The following is a 12,238-nucleotide window of genomic DNA, read 5'->3' as shown; positions in this document are numbered from 1 at the left end:
TTTCAGTAAAAAAACACATGTGGTCCACCAAGCAAACCGCCTGGCCACCAGGAACTTCTCAGCTTACATTAGGTGGATGCCTTGCCCTCCTCTGGGCTGCCCTGATGGTTGTGGTGTTCAGTTATGTCTCCAACTCTTCTTTCCAACCAGGCCTTCCCCTCTCACTGGCTTGCCATACAGCAGCCAAGACTCAGCCCCACTGGTGCAGTCCCTGCCCGTCTTTCTCTAGCACCCTTGAGGCCTGAGCTGGAAAGCAGGCACTGGGCCACACTTGCCTGAGCAGGACCTTTTCTACCTTCTTTGTGATATTTTCCAATTCCTCCACCGTAGGGTTGCTTTTTAGCCTCCAGCAAGACAACGTTAACCCACCAAGCCTTCTGTCTCCGTTCTTCTCATACATATCAATTTTTTTCAGTATTACCTCATCAGAATGATGACTAGAATGTTGAGTCGCCCATGAATCCATTCATTCCTTGATTCCTTGATTCTAGATTTTAATATGTACTATGTATATTTATACATATTACATTTAGTTACAGGGCATCATATTAGATACCACACACAAATTATACTTAAGACTCGGTTTATAAAAATACACCTAATAATTTTTCAAACTAGAAGTTACGTTCTCATGGAACACCCCACAATTAAAGGAATATCTTTTTATTCTGAAGAATGGACACATTCTGAACTCAGTGACTCATGGGCTTTGGCTTGTGGGGTATGGATAATTCTATAAGAGGAGAGTCCTGCCACCTTAGTCCTCAGTGGGGATGGCTAGGTGTGCATGTGCTTCACGTGCAGGGTGTTCCAGGGCTCCTGAAAACTGTGGTTGCCTTTACTCCCTAGATTCAGCTGTGTCTCCTCCAGTCCGGGATGTTGGTATGAATTCCCTAGCTCTGGTCCGCCCCAGCTCTGCTTCCTCTACTCCTGGCTCAGAAATGGCCATAATCAACAGAGCAGATGGTAAATATGGCAACTAAAGGGCCCAGGGACTGACGATGGAATGTGATTAATGCAAACAACCTTTTGTTGTCTCTAAACATATTATCTGTATTTAGAGAGTTTTCTCTGCATGCCCCAAGGCCTTTAGCCCTACTCCCTGCACCTTCTGTGGCTGCCTTTCTTGCCATTGTTCATCCTCCTGTAGTTTTCCTACTGCTGTTTTTGCTTCATTGCACCATAATCTCTCCATTCTTGAAAATGCTGTCTGTATCCAACTTGATTTCCTTGTCTCTGTCTTCTCTACCCAGAAACTTATTATTTATTATGATTTGTCCTATTTCATTTGCCAATAAGGAAAAAATTGTCTCCTGGCAAATTTATCATTAAGAGATAATGTAAGAAAGATTATAAAAATATAGAAGCCAGAAGATCTCTATGGACTTTGCCCCACCCTTGTACATTCCAAGGCTTCATTTCTTGTTCCCAGCCTCGTCCTTTTCTCATTCCCTACCTCTTTTGAGTTGGAGCAAACTGAGGATATCATTATGAATAACAGAAGATTCTGTTGTGTTGTCATTTTCTTTTTCAGGCTTGGGTTTGGATACTTCTCCAGTATTGAAGACCCCTCCCAAGCTGGAGGGGGATGCTACTGATGGCTCCTTTGCCAATAAGCATGGCCGCCATGTCATTGGCCACATTGATGACTACAGTGCCCTAAGACAGCAAATTGTGGAGGGCAAGCTGCTGGTCAAAAAGATAGTGTCTCTTGTGAGATCAGCATGCAGCTTCCCTGGCCTTGAAGCCCAAGGCACAGAGGTAATCACACCTGTAGCTTTAGGTGCACTCTTTCCTTGTGCCATTTGTTCCTTTGATGTTAACTCGTTCTCCCACCATTTTTGTTTTTTTCATGCTTTGCATCTCTCCACAGCTGAGGCTTCCTCTTCCATGTATAGCAGCCAGGCCCTTTCTTCTCTATCTCCTATTTTCACTGTGAGTTCTGCTGTGTTCCAGATGTAGCTGACTGGATATTTCCCCTCAGCCCCACAGAAACACATGGCATTGCCTAGCAGCCTTTGGTAGCCTATTATATACCATAGTCATGCAGGCACATGACCATCTGTGGGCAGAGTTGACTCAATGGGATGGATAGAAACGGAAGGATTTGCAGGTGTATGGCCCCCACATGTGGAAGGGGCGAGAAGTCTGGCAGCCATGGCATTTCCTTATGCAGACTGCATAGGGGAGGGAAGGCAAGCAGCAAAGCTTCTGAGAGCACCTTGCCAGTGAGAGAGACCAGGAGCCTGTGGCTGTACTGTCTGAGCTGCTGGAGACCCATGGATGTGTAGGGACAGCCCGGCCTCCACGGAGCCCCCACACTAGAGGGCAAGACACACACCCAAATGGATAAGCACAGTAATGGGCTACAGGCACAGTATGAGAAGTCATCCTCTGTGCTGTGAGAGCGCCAATGCAAATGTGGTCATTTATCTCAGGCAAGGAAGGTAACAGGTTCATAGAGGACATAGCAAGGGGGGTGAGTTTTGAAAGCCTTGTGGGTTCTGCAGGTGGAGGAAGGCATTCCCAGTAAAGGGAGCAGCACCTTAGTTCTGAGAGCTGCAAATGGTTGTGCGAGGGCTTCACAGGTTCAAGCAGGCCCATGTTCTGCGCCTCACTCACAAAGGAAGCTTGGGCCCACGCAGGGGGAAGAAAGTAATCTCTCTGCTCCTGTGGTGTTACCTTTCCCCAGGTGCTAGGCAGCAAAGGCATTCATGAGCTTCAGAGCAGCACCAGTGCCCTGCACCATGCCCTAGAGGAGTCGGCTTCCCTTCTCAGCATGTTCTGGAGAGCGGCCCTGCCAAGCACCCACATCCCTGTGCTGCCTGGCAAAGTGGTAAGATGCCAGTGTCCTTTCTTAGTTCAAACCCAGTTCTCCTGCCCTCCAATACTGTTCTGTCTCCTCAGTGTCACAGCTTTTCTAGAAAATCAGGAGCCACATAGTGAGTTGGGATAGACAGGAACTTAGAGGAGTGTCCCTGGAGGGACATCTCTGACCCTTGGTGGCTGCTTTCATTGCAGCTCTAAATACATCCCATTCCCCGCCAGCCCCCTGGCCCCTGGATAAGAAATCAAAGAAGAGGAAGGGGTGTGGAGAAGGCGGAGACATCATAACCCTGGCAATCCATAAATGTTCAGTTTATTTACCTCTCTGAAGTTTGACTGAGCTGAAATTCAGTTAAAGCTTCAGCACCCATCTCCTACCCCACAGGTCCCTTGGTCAAATGATCACAGAATACCCCATGAGACTGAGCCTTTTTAGCCACTGCCTGGAATCCCAACATACAACTTAAGCTGGCATCTCTGGACCAGACCTGGGGAAAGTCAGCCACCCCTCAGGATCTGCTCAGAGCTCAGGCTAACTGATTGGCAGACCCTTCTGTAGGCAGGTTTCAGGATCCCCTCCCCAGGGATTCTGGCTTCAGATCAATGTCACTAATAACTTTTGGATCCAACTATGCTAATTCCAGGGAGAGGGTGTTTTGCTATCTTCATGTTGGCACAAATATTTACAAACTTGCAAACTTGTCCACATCTCTCACCCCAGCATAACATTTCTGAACTCTCAATCTTACCTGTGAAGGGAGAGTGACAGAACTGATATCAGGACTAAAGCAGGGTCCTCTTCAGAGTTGGGAGTTTTAAACCAGCCTGAAGCGAGGTTCTCTTAAGCTACAGGTGTGTGGGCCTGTGCTAGTCTGCATGGGGAATTCCAGAGTCTCAATCTTCCGCCTAATGGCCTTATCCTAAACTGTCCTCAGTTGGAGGTATCCAAGGCTGTGAAGGAGGAAATCCAGTTCAGGAGGGTTGAGAAGATTGTAGAATCCTTCTTTGAATTGGAAAGAGCCACAAAGCACAGGGTGCTTTAGGCCTTCTGCCTGGTCAGTAAGAGTCTGTTCCTCTTATCCAGGGAGAATCAACAGAAAGGGAACTTCTGGAACTGAGAACCAAAGTATCCAAACAGGAGCGGCTCCTTCAGAGGACAGCTGAGCGTCTGAAGACTGCCAACCAGCAGAAGGAGAGCATGGAGCAGTTCATCGTCAGCCAGCGTAGGTTCCCTGAGAGGGAATGGGGGAAGAAACAGGCAGTCTTCCCGATGCCCCACTTGTGCTGCTGATGAGCAGTGACCTGGCGGGGTTGGAGATGTTGGGAGTGGAGACTGATTTGATGTCCCTAAACCTCCTGTGCCACGAGCAATTGTGGATGCAGAGGGAGGGGAGGACAGGGAGTGGATAGAAGGAGACTCCAAGCTGAATGGCCAGAAAGAAATAAATGCTTTAGAATTCTCACGCTAAGCAAGTAGGGTTAATTTCTGCTGGTGATTTCTACTCTGTGGTGTTCTTTTGTTGTTTCAGTAACCAGAACACATGATGTTTTAAAGAAGGCAAGGACTAACTTAGAGGTAAGGAAACTACTGCACTAGTCAGAGGCACCAAGCCTGTCCCCAACCCATCACCATCCATTAGCAGATCTTGTAGGCGACCCTTGGCCTGCTTTGGTCTTCCAGGAGAAGATTTGGGGTCCACTTGCAAGATCACAGGTCCTCAGTGAGCTTCCTGCTAGTTTCTGTTCCCATCACCCTCCCACCCCGTCGGCTCCTGCCCTGTATCTTGGTTTACTCTCACATTGTCATCATCTCTCCTTTTTACTCCAATTTTTCTTCTTTGATGCCAAGTTCAGAGACTGGAGAAATGCAATTCAGCTCACTCTTGAAGTCATTAGACATTTGGGAGTCTGCCTCTGAATGAGCTTCTAGTAGAGGGATCTTGAGGCTAGTTATGTGTTCTACTCTTCATGAAAAAGTAAAAGCAATTTGCAACCTAATAAACTGATTTAACTGCACACTCCTGGGTTAAGAAAAGCAATTTGATTTTGATATATCTTTAAGCAACCTGACAAAAGAGATCTGTTAGGTCTCATTGGTCTAAAAGCAAATTTGTTAATAAACAACAACTGAACCTTCAGGGAAAAAATGTTATATATGTACCAGACATTATGTACATTTACTTAAAACACCAAGTGTTAATCATTCCCTAGGAAGTGCATTGAAGAAAAACTTGAGGTATATGAAATGGTTTAAAAATCAGAACCTAAACCTTTTAACATGGACTTCAAAGCTTTGCCATAAGCGATTGAGCATATTCCTAGAAATGTTTCTAAACCGTAACCTGAGAGAATGTTGATCTCCATAGTGTGAAAATGACTTGGGCCAGTTTAACTTGCTCTTTTTTTTTCACTAATTCCCTTTTGTTTTTCTCTGATAATTCTTCTCTTTCCTGAGCCTCTTTAGAGCAGCACTTACAGGATTGCCTCTGTAAAGCCTTATTCCTGTCCCAGAAAAGGTAACCCAAAAAGTCTCTAGTATCCACTAAAAGGTAACCCAAAAGTCTCTAGTATCCACTGGCTTTCTCCAGTGTGGAAGCTTTCCCCTCCACCTCCCATAGATCACTGGAAAGGACCCGAGGCCTCGGTTCTAATCCCTGGTTTATCACTAACTGCTGTGTGGCTTTGGCTTGTCCCTTAGTCTCTGTGAGACTGCTGCACCCTCATGTGTCAAAGATGGAACTGGACTTAGTTGAGCTCTGAGCTCCCTGTGGACTTGGCCCCTCCACACCCTCATTATGGCGACTGGACATAAACTTAACAGAGCACTTCCCTGCAAAATGTCCTCTTCTTCCTACAACAGGCTGTTTCTATATGTGCATGTTTCATGCTAAGCACTTCTTTCTTGGGTGGAGATGGCAAAGGCCTCTTTCTGCTGAGATAAAGTGATTTGGAGAGTCACCTGGCCCCTGAAGAAGGAGTGGTAGGATCCAGCCACCCAGTGTGCAGTGAATTGGAGCAGGGATCTCAGCACATAGGGAGGTGGGAGGCTCCCCTAACCTCGGGCACCTGTTGCTCCTCCAGACTGCAGCGCATGCTCTTAGCTCATCCTCTTAACTGGCTCTCACCGTGCTCCTGGCTTTGGTCACCACGTAGCTCTCACTCCAGCTTCAGGCAGTCATCAGTAGGGCCTGGCAATCTACACTGATTTGGTTTGTTTTATGTTTGTCTGCAGGTGAAATCCCTAAGGGCTCTGCCGTGTACTCCAGCCTTGTGACCCTTGCCTTCCAGGAACCACGCAAGAAGCGCAGCCACCAGAAGTCCTTAAAACAGCAGGAAAGGTGGGCCTGTCCCCCTTTTGTGCAGCTACCTATCTGCTGAGGAGCATGTGGGCCTCATTCCTCCAAGTCCACTGGAGGGTCCAGAAGAGGGAGTCAGAGATGTATCCTTGCGGAGCTGGGAGAAAGGCAGAAAGCCTTTCTGACAGCTATGGAATACCATTAGCCAAGGTCCACTTGGCCCAGCACTAAGCAAAAGATGCGTAGTTTGCATAGACGGTTTTGTGATACTGCCTCTCAACAGCCCCAGCAGCTTGGGAACTAGCAACAGCACATTTCTTGCCTCATCAGCTGTCCTGAGATGGAAAACTCAGTGGATATAGGACTCTGATTCTGATGAATGGGGCACGTGGTCCCAATGCTGGAGCTCCTCTGGCAGGTTCTAAAGGCACACTACTGAGCAGTGGTGCCCTGCCGGACACTGCTGGTGGGGGCTCAGTGAGCACTACTCACAGATCCACACCTGACCCTATTGGGTCGAGTCAGGCTGGGCTTTGGTCTGCACTATAGCACCTGTGTTCTTTGAGTTCACATCACGAATGTGGTGACTTCCCAGATACCATCTCAGGCTTAACCTAGCACATCCTATTTCTTTTCTTCTATGATATCCGAATTGGACTGACCTCACTTCAAAGATGCTGTCCCATTTTGTCATCCTATCTTATCTCGGGGAAACTGGGGACTGATGGCCAGACCAACTCTGTTGAAATTCTTGCATAGAGCAAACCTGTGCTCATTTTTAAGTGGAATGGGAGAGGCCCCTAGCCTAGGAAAGCCTAGTCTGTGTCTTCACAGTGCTTATAGAATGTGTTTGTGTGTATAAATGTATGATATAGATTTATATATGTTGCTATCACCATATATTGAAAGCCAACATAACTGGTGGACAGGGTGGGTGACAGAAAATGAAAGTCTTTTTGGTGATTATTAAAGCAAAATGTGTATAAAGAAATAAATAGTTTTTCTTTCACTGCTTTGTTTCCCATTTCTGCACCAATCCCTTGACAGTATAAAGAACTGGAAAGAGAAAATGGGAAAGACAAACTGTGTTTAAGAAGCACATAGTCTAATGCTTGAACTCTAACTTTAAAAGATTAAGGTTTTCCTTCTTTGTCATTTTGTAAGAACCCCCAGTCTGAAAATATGAAAGAATGGTTCTTAAACTTGGTGTGCCTGAGAAGCAGCTGTGGAGATTATAGGAGCTACCTCCTGGTCTCCAATCCCAGGAGATTTAGTTGGTGTGAGCCCTAGAATCTGCATTTTTTTATATAAGCACCCCAGGTGATTCCATTACATGTGGGCTGCAGGTCACAGTTTAAAAAAACAGTGTTCTATAACATTCAATCAAAACTAAACTACATTGAAGAACTTTGAATCAAAAAGTATGTCATTCCATAAACATTGATATAAAAATGTTAAAATATTCCTTGGGAAAAGTTCTTAGCTACATGCTTTTGATCCCCAAGATTAAAATAAAGCTTTCACTTCACAATTATGTACTAGAAAGATTTAAAAAAAAATAAAAACAGGTAGAAGGTGGAGTAAGATGGTAGAATAGAATTCTCCAGCAATGGTCTCCCTGAAGGAACATCAAATTGAACAACTATCTATGTAAGAAAATGCTTTCACAAGGGCTGATCAGGTGAGAGATCATAGCACCTGGTTTTAACATGCTAACAAGAAAAGATGCATTGAAGAAGGGAGGAAGGACAGTCTTGCACTGCCTATAACACCTCTCCCCCAACCACAGGAAATGCATCTCCAAGAGAGAATCTGACGGCTTGGGGACAAGGAGGAAAGTGTGAGACTTTATATTGGAACTTAGTACCAGTCTTGCCATAGTGACACACAGCACTGGGCAGAACCCCACAGCACTTGATTCCAGGCTGGTGCCCACAAAAGAAGCATTTAGACCCACCCTGGGCCGCGAGGGAATCAGCTGCTTCAGCAGGAAGAACCCACCAAAGTTCTGGCCGGCTTTATCACTGGAAATTTCTTGGGCTTCAAATAAATTTCAGTGGCAGGCAGGCTGTAGTGACCACAGTACTTGGGCAAGCCCTGATGCTGCATAGGTCTGGAAGACCCTGGACTTGTGGTGTGAGCCAGTATGACGGCAGCTATGGGAATGCCTGTATCACCCCTCCCCACACTCCAGGCAGTGCAGCCTGAAGAGAGGTTCCTTTTGCTTGGGGGAAAGAAAGGGAAGTAAGCTAGAGGCTTTACCTGGGAATGCAGAGAACAATCTCCGATCTTCCCCAAGTCCACAGGGCTGGGGACCTGGGAATCTGTAAGAATTGCAGCGTACCTGGGCCTAGGGTGCCCTGTAGTACAAAAATGGCTGCAGTGATCACTGGCTTAGGGAACTCGTCAGCCCACTTTGAATTCCTGGAAGGTCCTCTGAAGGACAGATACAAACAAGACCTGACTGCAAAGGCTGGAATCCTTCAATGCCCAGATATTGACAAACATCAACAGTATCAATAACATTGAAGTCAATATGGCCTCAACAATTGGACCAAGTAAGGCACCCAGTGACCAACCCTGGAGAGATGGAGATGTGTAACCTCAGGGAATTCAGAATAGCTATTTTGAGAAAGCTCAATGAACTTCAAGAAAACACAGAGAAACAATTCAGAAATATATCAGAAATTTAACAAGATTACTGAAGTAAGAGAAATCAAGTGCTGGAGCTGGAAAATGCATTAGTGAGTCTCAGTAGAATTGATCAAGCAGAAGAAAGAATTAGCATGCGAACAAGCTATTTGAAAATACAGTCAGAGGAGAAAAAAGAAAAGAAGAATGAGAAGGAACACAGAATGCTTAAGAGATCTAGAAGAGGGCCTCAAAAGAGAAAATCAAAGATTCATTGGCCTTAAAGAGGGGGTTGAGAAGGAGCAAAGAGTAGAACGCTTATTCAAAGAAATAATCTTTTTTTAAAAAAAATACTTTAAGTTCTAGGGTATATGTGCAAAACGTGCAGGTTTGTTATATAGGTATACATGTGCCATGTTGGTTTGCTGCACCCATCAACTCATCATTTACATTAGGTATTTCTCCTAACGCTATCCCTCCCCCAGCCCCCTACCCCACAACAGGCCCTGGTGTGTGATGTTCCCCTCCCTGTGTCCATGTGTTCTCATTGGTCAACTCCCACTTAAGAGTGAGAACATGCGGAGTTTGGTTTTCTGTCCTTGTGATATTTTGCTGAGAATCATGATTTCTAGCTTCATCCATGTTCCTGCAACGGACATGAACTCATCCTTTTTTATGGCTGCATAAAAAAGTGTATATGTGCCACATATATGTATATGTGGTGTATATGTGCCACGTTTTCTTTATCTAGTCTATTATTGATGGACATTTGGGTTAGTTCCAAGTCTTTGCTATTGTGAATAGTGCCTCAATAAACATAGGTGTGCAAGTGTCTTTATAGTAGCATGATTTATAATCCTTTGGGTATATACCCAGTAATGAGATTGCTGGGTCAAATGGTATTTCTAGTTCTAGATCCTTGAGGAATCGCCACACTGTCTTCCGCAATGGTTGAACTAATTTATACTCCCACCAACAGTGTAAAAGCGTTCCTATTTCTCCACATCCTCTCCAGCACCTGTTGTTTCCTGACCTTTTAATGATGGTCATTCTAACTGGCATGAGTGGTATCTCATTGTGGTTTTGATTTGCGTTTCTCTGATGACCAGTGATGATGAGCATTTTTTCATATGTCTGTTGGCTGCATAAATGTCTTCTTTTGAGAAGTGTCTGTTCATATCCTTTGCCCACTTTTTGATGGGGTTGTTTTTTTCTTGTAAATTTGTTGGAGTTCTTTGTAGATTCTGGATATTAGCCCTTTGTCAGATGGATAGATTGCAAAAATTTTCTCCCATTCTGTAGGTGGCCTGTTCTCTCTGATGATAGTTTCTTTTGCTGTGCAGAAGCTCTTTAGTTTAATTAGATCCCATTTGTGTATTTTGGCTTTTGTTGCCATTGCTTTCGGTGTTTTAATCATAAAGTCTTTGCCCATGCCTATGTCCTGAATGGTATTGCCTAGGTTTTCTTCTAGGGTTTTCATGGTGTTATGACTTACATTTAAGTCTTTAATCCATCTTGAGTTAATTTTTGTGTAAGGTATAACGAATGGATCCAGTTTCATCTTTCTACATATGGCTAGCCAGTTTTCCCAGCACCATTTATTAAATAGGGAATCCTTTCCCTATTGCTTGTTTTTGTCAGGTTTGTCAAAGATCAGATGGTTGTAGATGTGTGGTGTTATTTCTGAGGCCTCTGTTCTGTTCCATTGGTCTCTATCTCTGTTTTGGTACCAGTACCATGCTGTTTTGTTTACTGTAGCCTTGTAGTATAGTTTGAAGTCAGGTAGCGTGATGCCTCCAGCTTTGTTCTTTTGGCTTAGGATTATCTTGGCTATGAGGGCCCTTTTTTGGTTCCATATGAAGTTTAAAGTAGTTTTTTTCCAGTTCTGTGAAGAAAGTCAGTGGTAGCTTGATGGGGATGGCATTGAATCTATAAATTTCCTTGGGCTGTATGGCCATTTTCACGATATTGATTCTTCCTATCCATGAGCATGGAATGTTCTTCCATTTGTTTGTGTCCTCTTTTATTTCATTGAGCAGTGATTTGTAGTTCTCCTTGAAGAGGTCCTTCACATCCTTTGTAAGTTGGATTCCTAGGTATTTTATTCTCTTTGTAGGAATTGCGAATGGGAGTTCACTCATGATTTGGCTCTCTGTTTGTCTGTTCTTGGTGTATAGGAATGCTTGTAATTTTTGCACGTTGATTTTGTATCCTGAGATTTTGCTGAAGTTGCTTATCAGTTTAAGGAGATTTGGGGCTGAGACGATGGGGTTTTCTAAATATACAATCATGCCATCTGCAAACAGGGACAATTTGACTTCCTCTTTTCCTAATGGAATTCCCTTTATTTCTTTCTCTTGCCTGATTGCCCTGGCCAGAACTTCCAACACTATGTTGAATAGGAGTGGTGAGAGAGGGCATCCCTGTCTTGTGCCAGTTTTCAAAGGGAATGCTTCCAGGTTTTGCCCATTCAGTATGATATTGGCTGTGGGCTTGTCATAAATAGCTCTTATCATTTTGAGGTATGTTCAATCAATATCTAGTTTATTGAGAGTTTTTAGCATGAAAGGCTCTTGAGTTTTGTCGAAGGCCTTTTCTGCATCTATTGAGATAATCATGTGGTTTTTGTCGTTGGTTCTGTTTAAGTGATGGATTACATTTGTTGATTTGTGTATGTCAAACCAGCCTTGCATCCCAGGGATGAAGCCAACTTGATCATGGTGGATAAGCTTTTTGATGTGCTGCTGGATTCAGTTTGCCAGTATTTTATTGAGGATTTTCACATTGATGTTCATTAAGGATATTGGCTTAAAATTATCTTTTTTTGTTTTGTCTCTGCCAGGCTTTGGTATCAGGATGATGCTGGCCTCATAAAATGAGTTAGGGAGGTTTCCCTCTTTTTCTATTGATTGGGATAGTTTCAGAAGGAATGGTACCAGCTCCTCTTTTTACCTCTGGTAGAATTTGGCTGTGAATCTGTCTGGTCCTGGAATTTTTTTGCTTGGTAGGCTATTAATTATCACCTCAATTTCAGAACCTGTTAATGGTCTATTCCAGGATTTGAGTTCTTCCTGGTTTAGTCTTGGGAGGGTGTATGTGTCAAGGAATTTATCCATTTCTTCTAGATTTTCTAGTTTCTTTGCATAGAGGTGTTATAGTATTCTCTGAGAGTAGTTTGTATTTCTGTGGAATCAGTAGTGATATCCCTTTTTTCATTTTTTATTGCATCTATTTGATTCTTCTCTCTTTTCTTCTTTATGAGTCTTGCTAGCGGGTCTATCCATTTTGTTGATTTTTTTCAAAAAAACAGCTCCTGGATTCATTGATTTTTTTGAAGGGATATTTGTGTCTCTATCTCCTTCAGTTCTGCTCTGATCTTAGTTATTTCTTGCCTTCTGCTAGCTTTTGAATGTGTTTGCTCTTGCTTCTCTATTTCTTTTAATTGTGATGTTAGGGTGTTGATTTTAGATCTTTCCTGCTTTCTC

General features: G+C 44.0%; 1 protein-coding gene across 27 annotated transcripts in view; it reads left to right on the top strand.

Moving 5' to 3' along the window:
* Window positions 1-7,131, top strand: part of PDE4DIPP2 (phosphodiesterase 4D interacting protein) — a 226,099-nt gene extending 218,968 nt beyond the window's left edge. For 10 of the 27 annotated variants that reach the window (XM_054529910.2, XM_054529872.2, XM_054530090.2 and 7 more), the window contains 6 exons: window positions 850-966; window positions 1,535-1,761; window positions 2,693-2,836; window positions 3,911-4,049; window positions 4,356-4,402; window positions 6,059-7,131. In XM_054529910.2, coding sequence (XP_054385885.1) covers window positions 850-966; window positions 1,535-1,761; window positions 2,693-2,836; window positions 3,911-4,049; window positions 4,356-4,402; window positions 6,059-6,100 — 716 coding nt within the window. In that variant the 3' untranslated portion in view covers window positions 6,101-7,131. Of the gene's footprint in view, window positions 1-849; window positions 967-1,534; window positions 1,762-2,692; window positions 2,837-3,910; window positions 4,050-4,355; window positions 4,403-5,290; window positions 5,343-6,058 lie in introns of all 27 variants that reach the window. The other 17 variants (XM_063715329.1, XM_054528934.2, XM_024234124.3 and 14 more) reach the window with 4 other exon arrangements.
* The last annotated feature ends 5,107 nt before the right edge of the window (window positions 7,132-12,238 follow it).

Source organism: Pongo abelii, chromosome 1 (assembly GCF_028885655.2).
Source record: "Pongo abelii isolate AG06213 chromosome 1, NHGRI_mPonAbe1-v2.0_pri, whole genome shotgun sequence".
NCBI lineage: Eukaryota > Metazoa > Chordata > Mammalia > Primates > Hominidae > Pongo > Pongo abelii.
The sequence above is the reverse complement of the archived record's forward strand: the minus strand, read 5'-3'. Positions and strand labels throughout refer to the sequence as shown.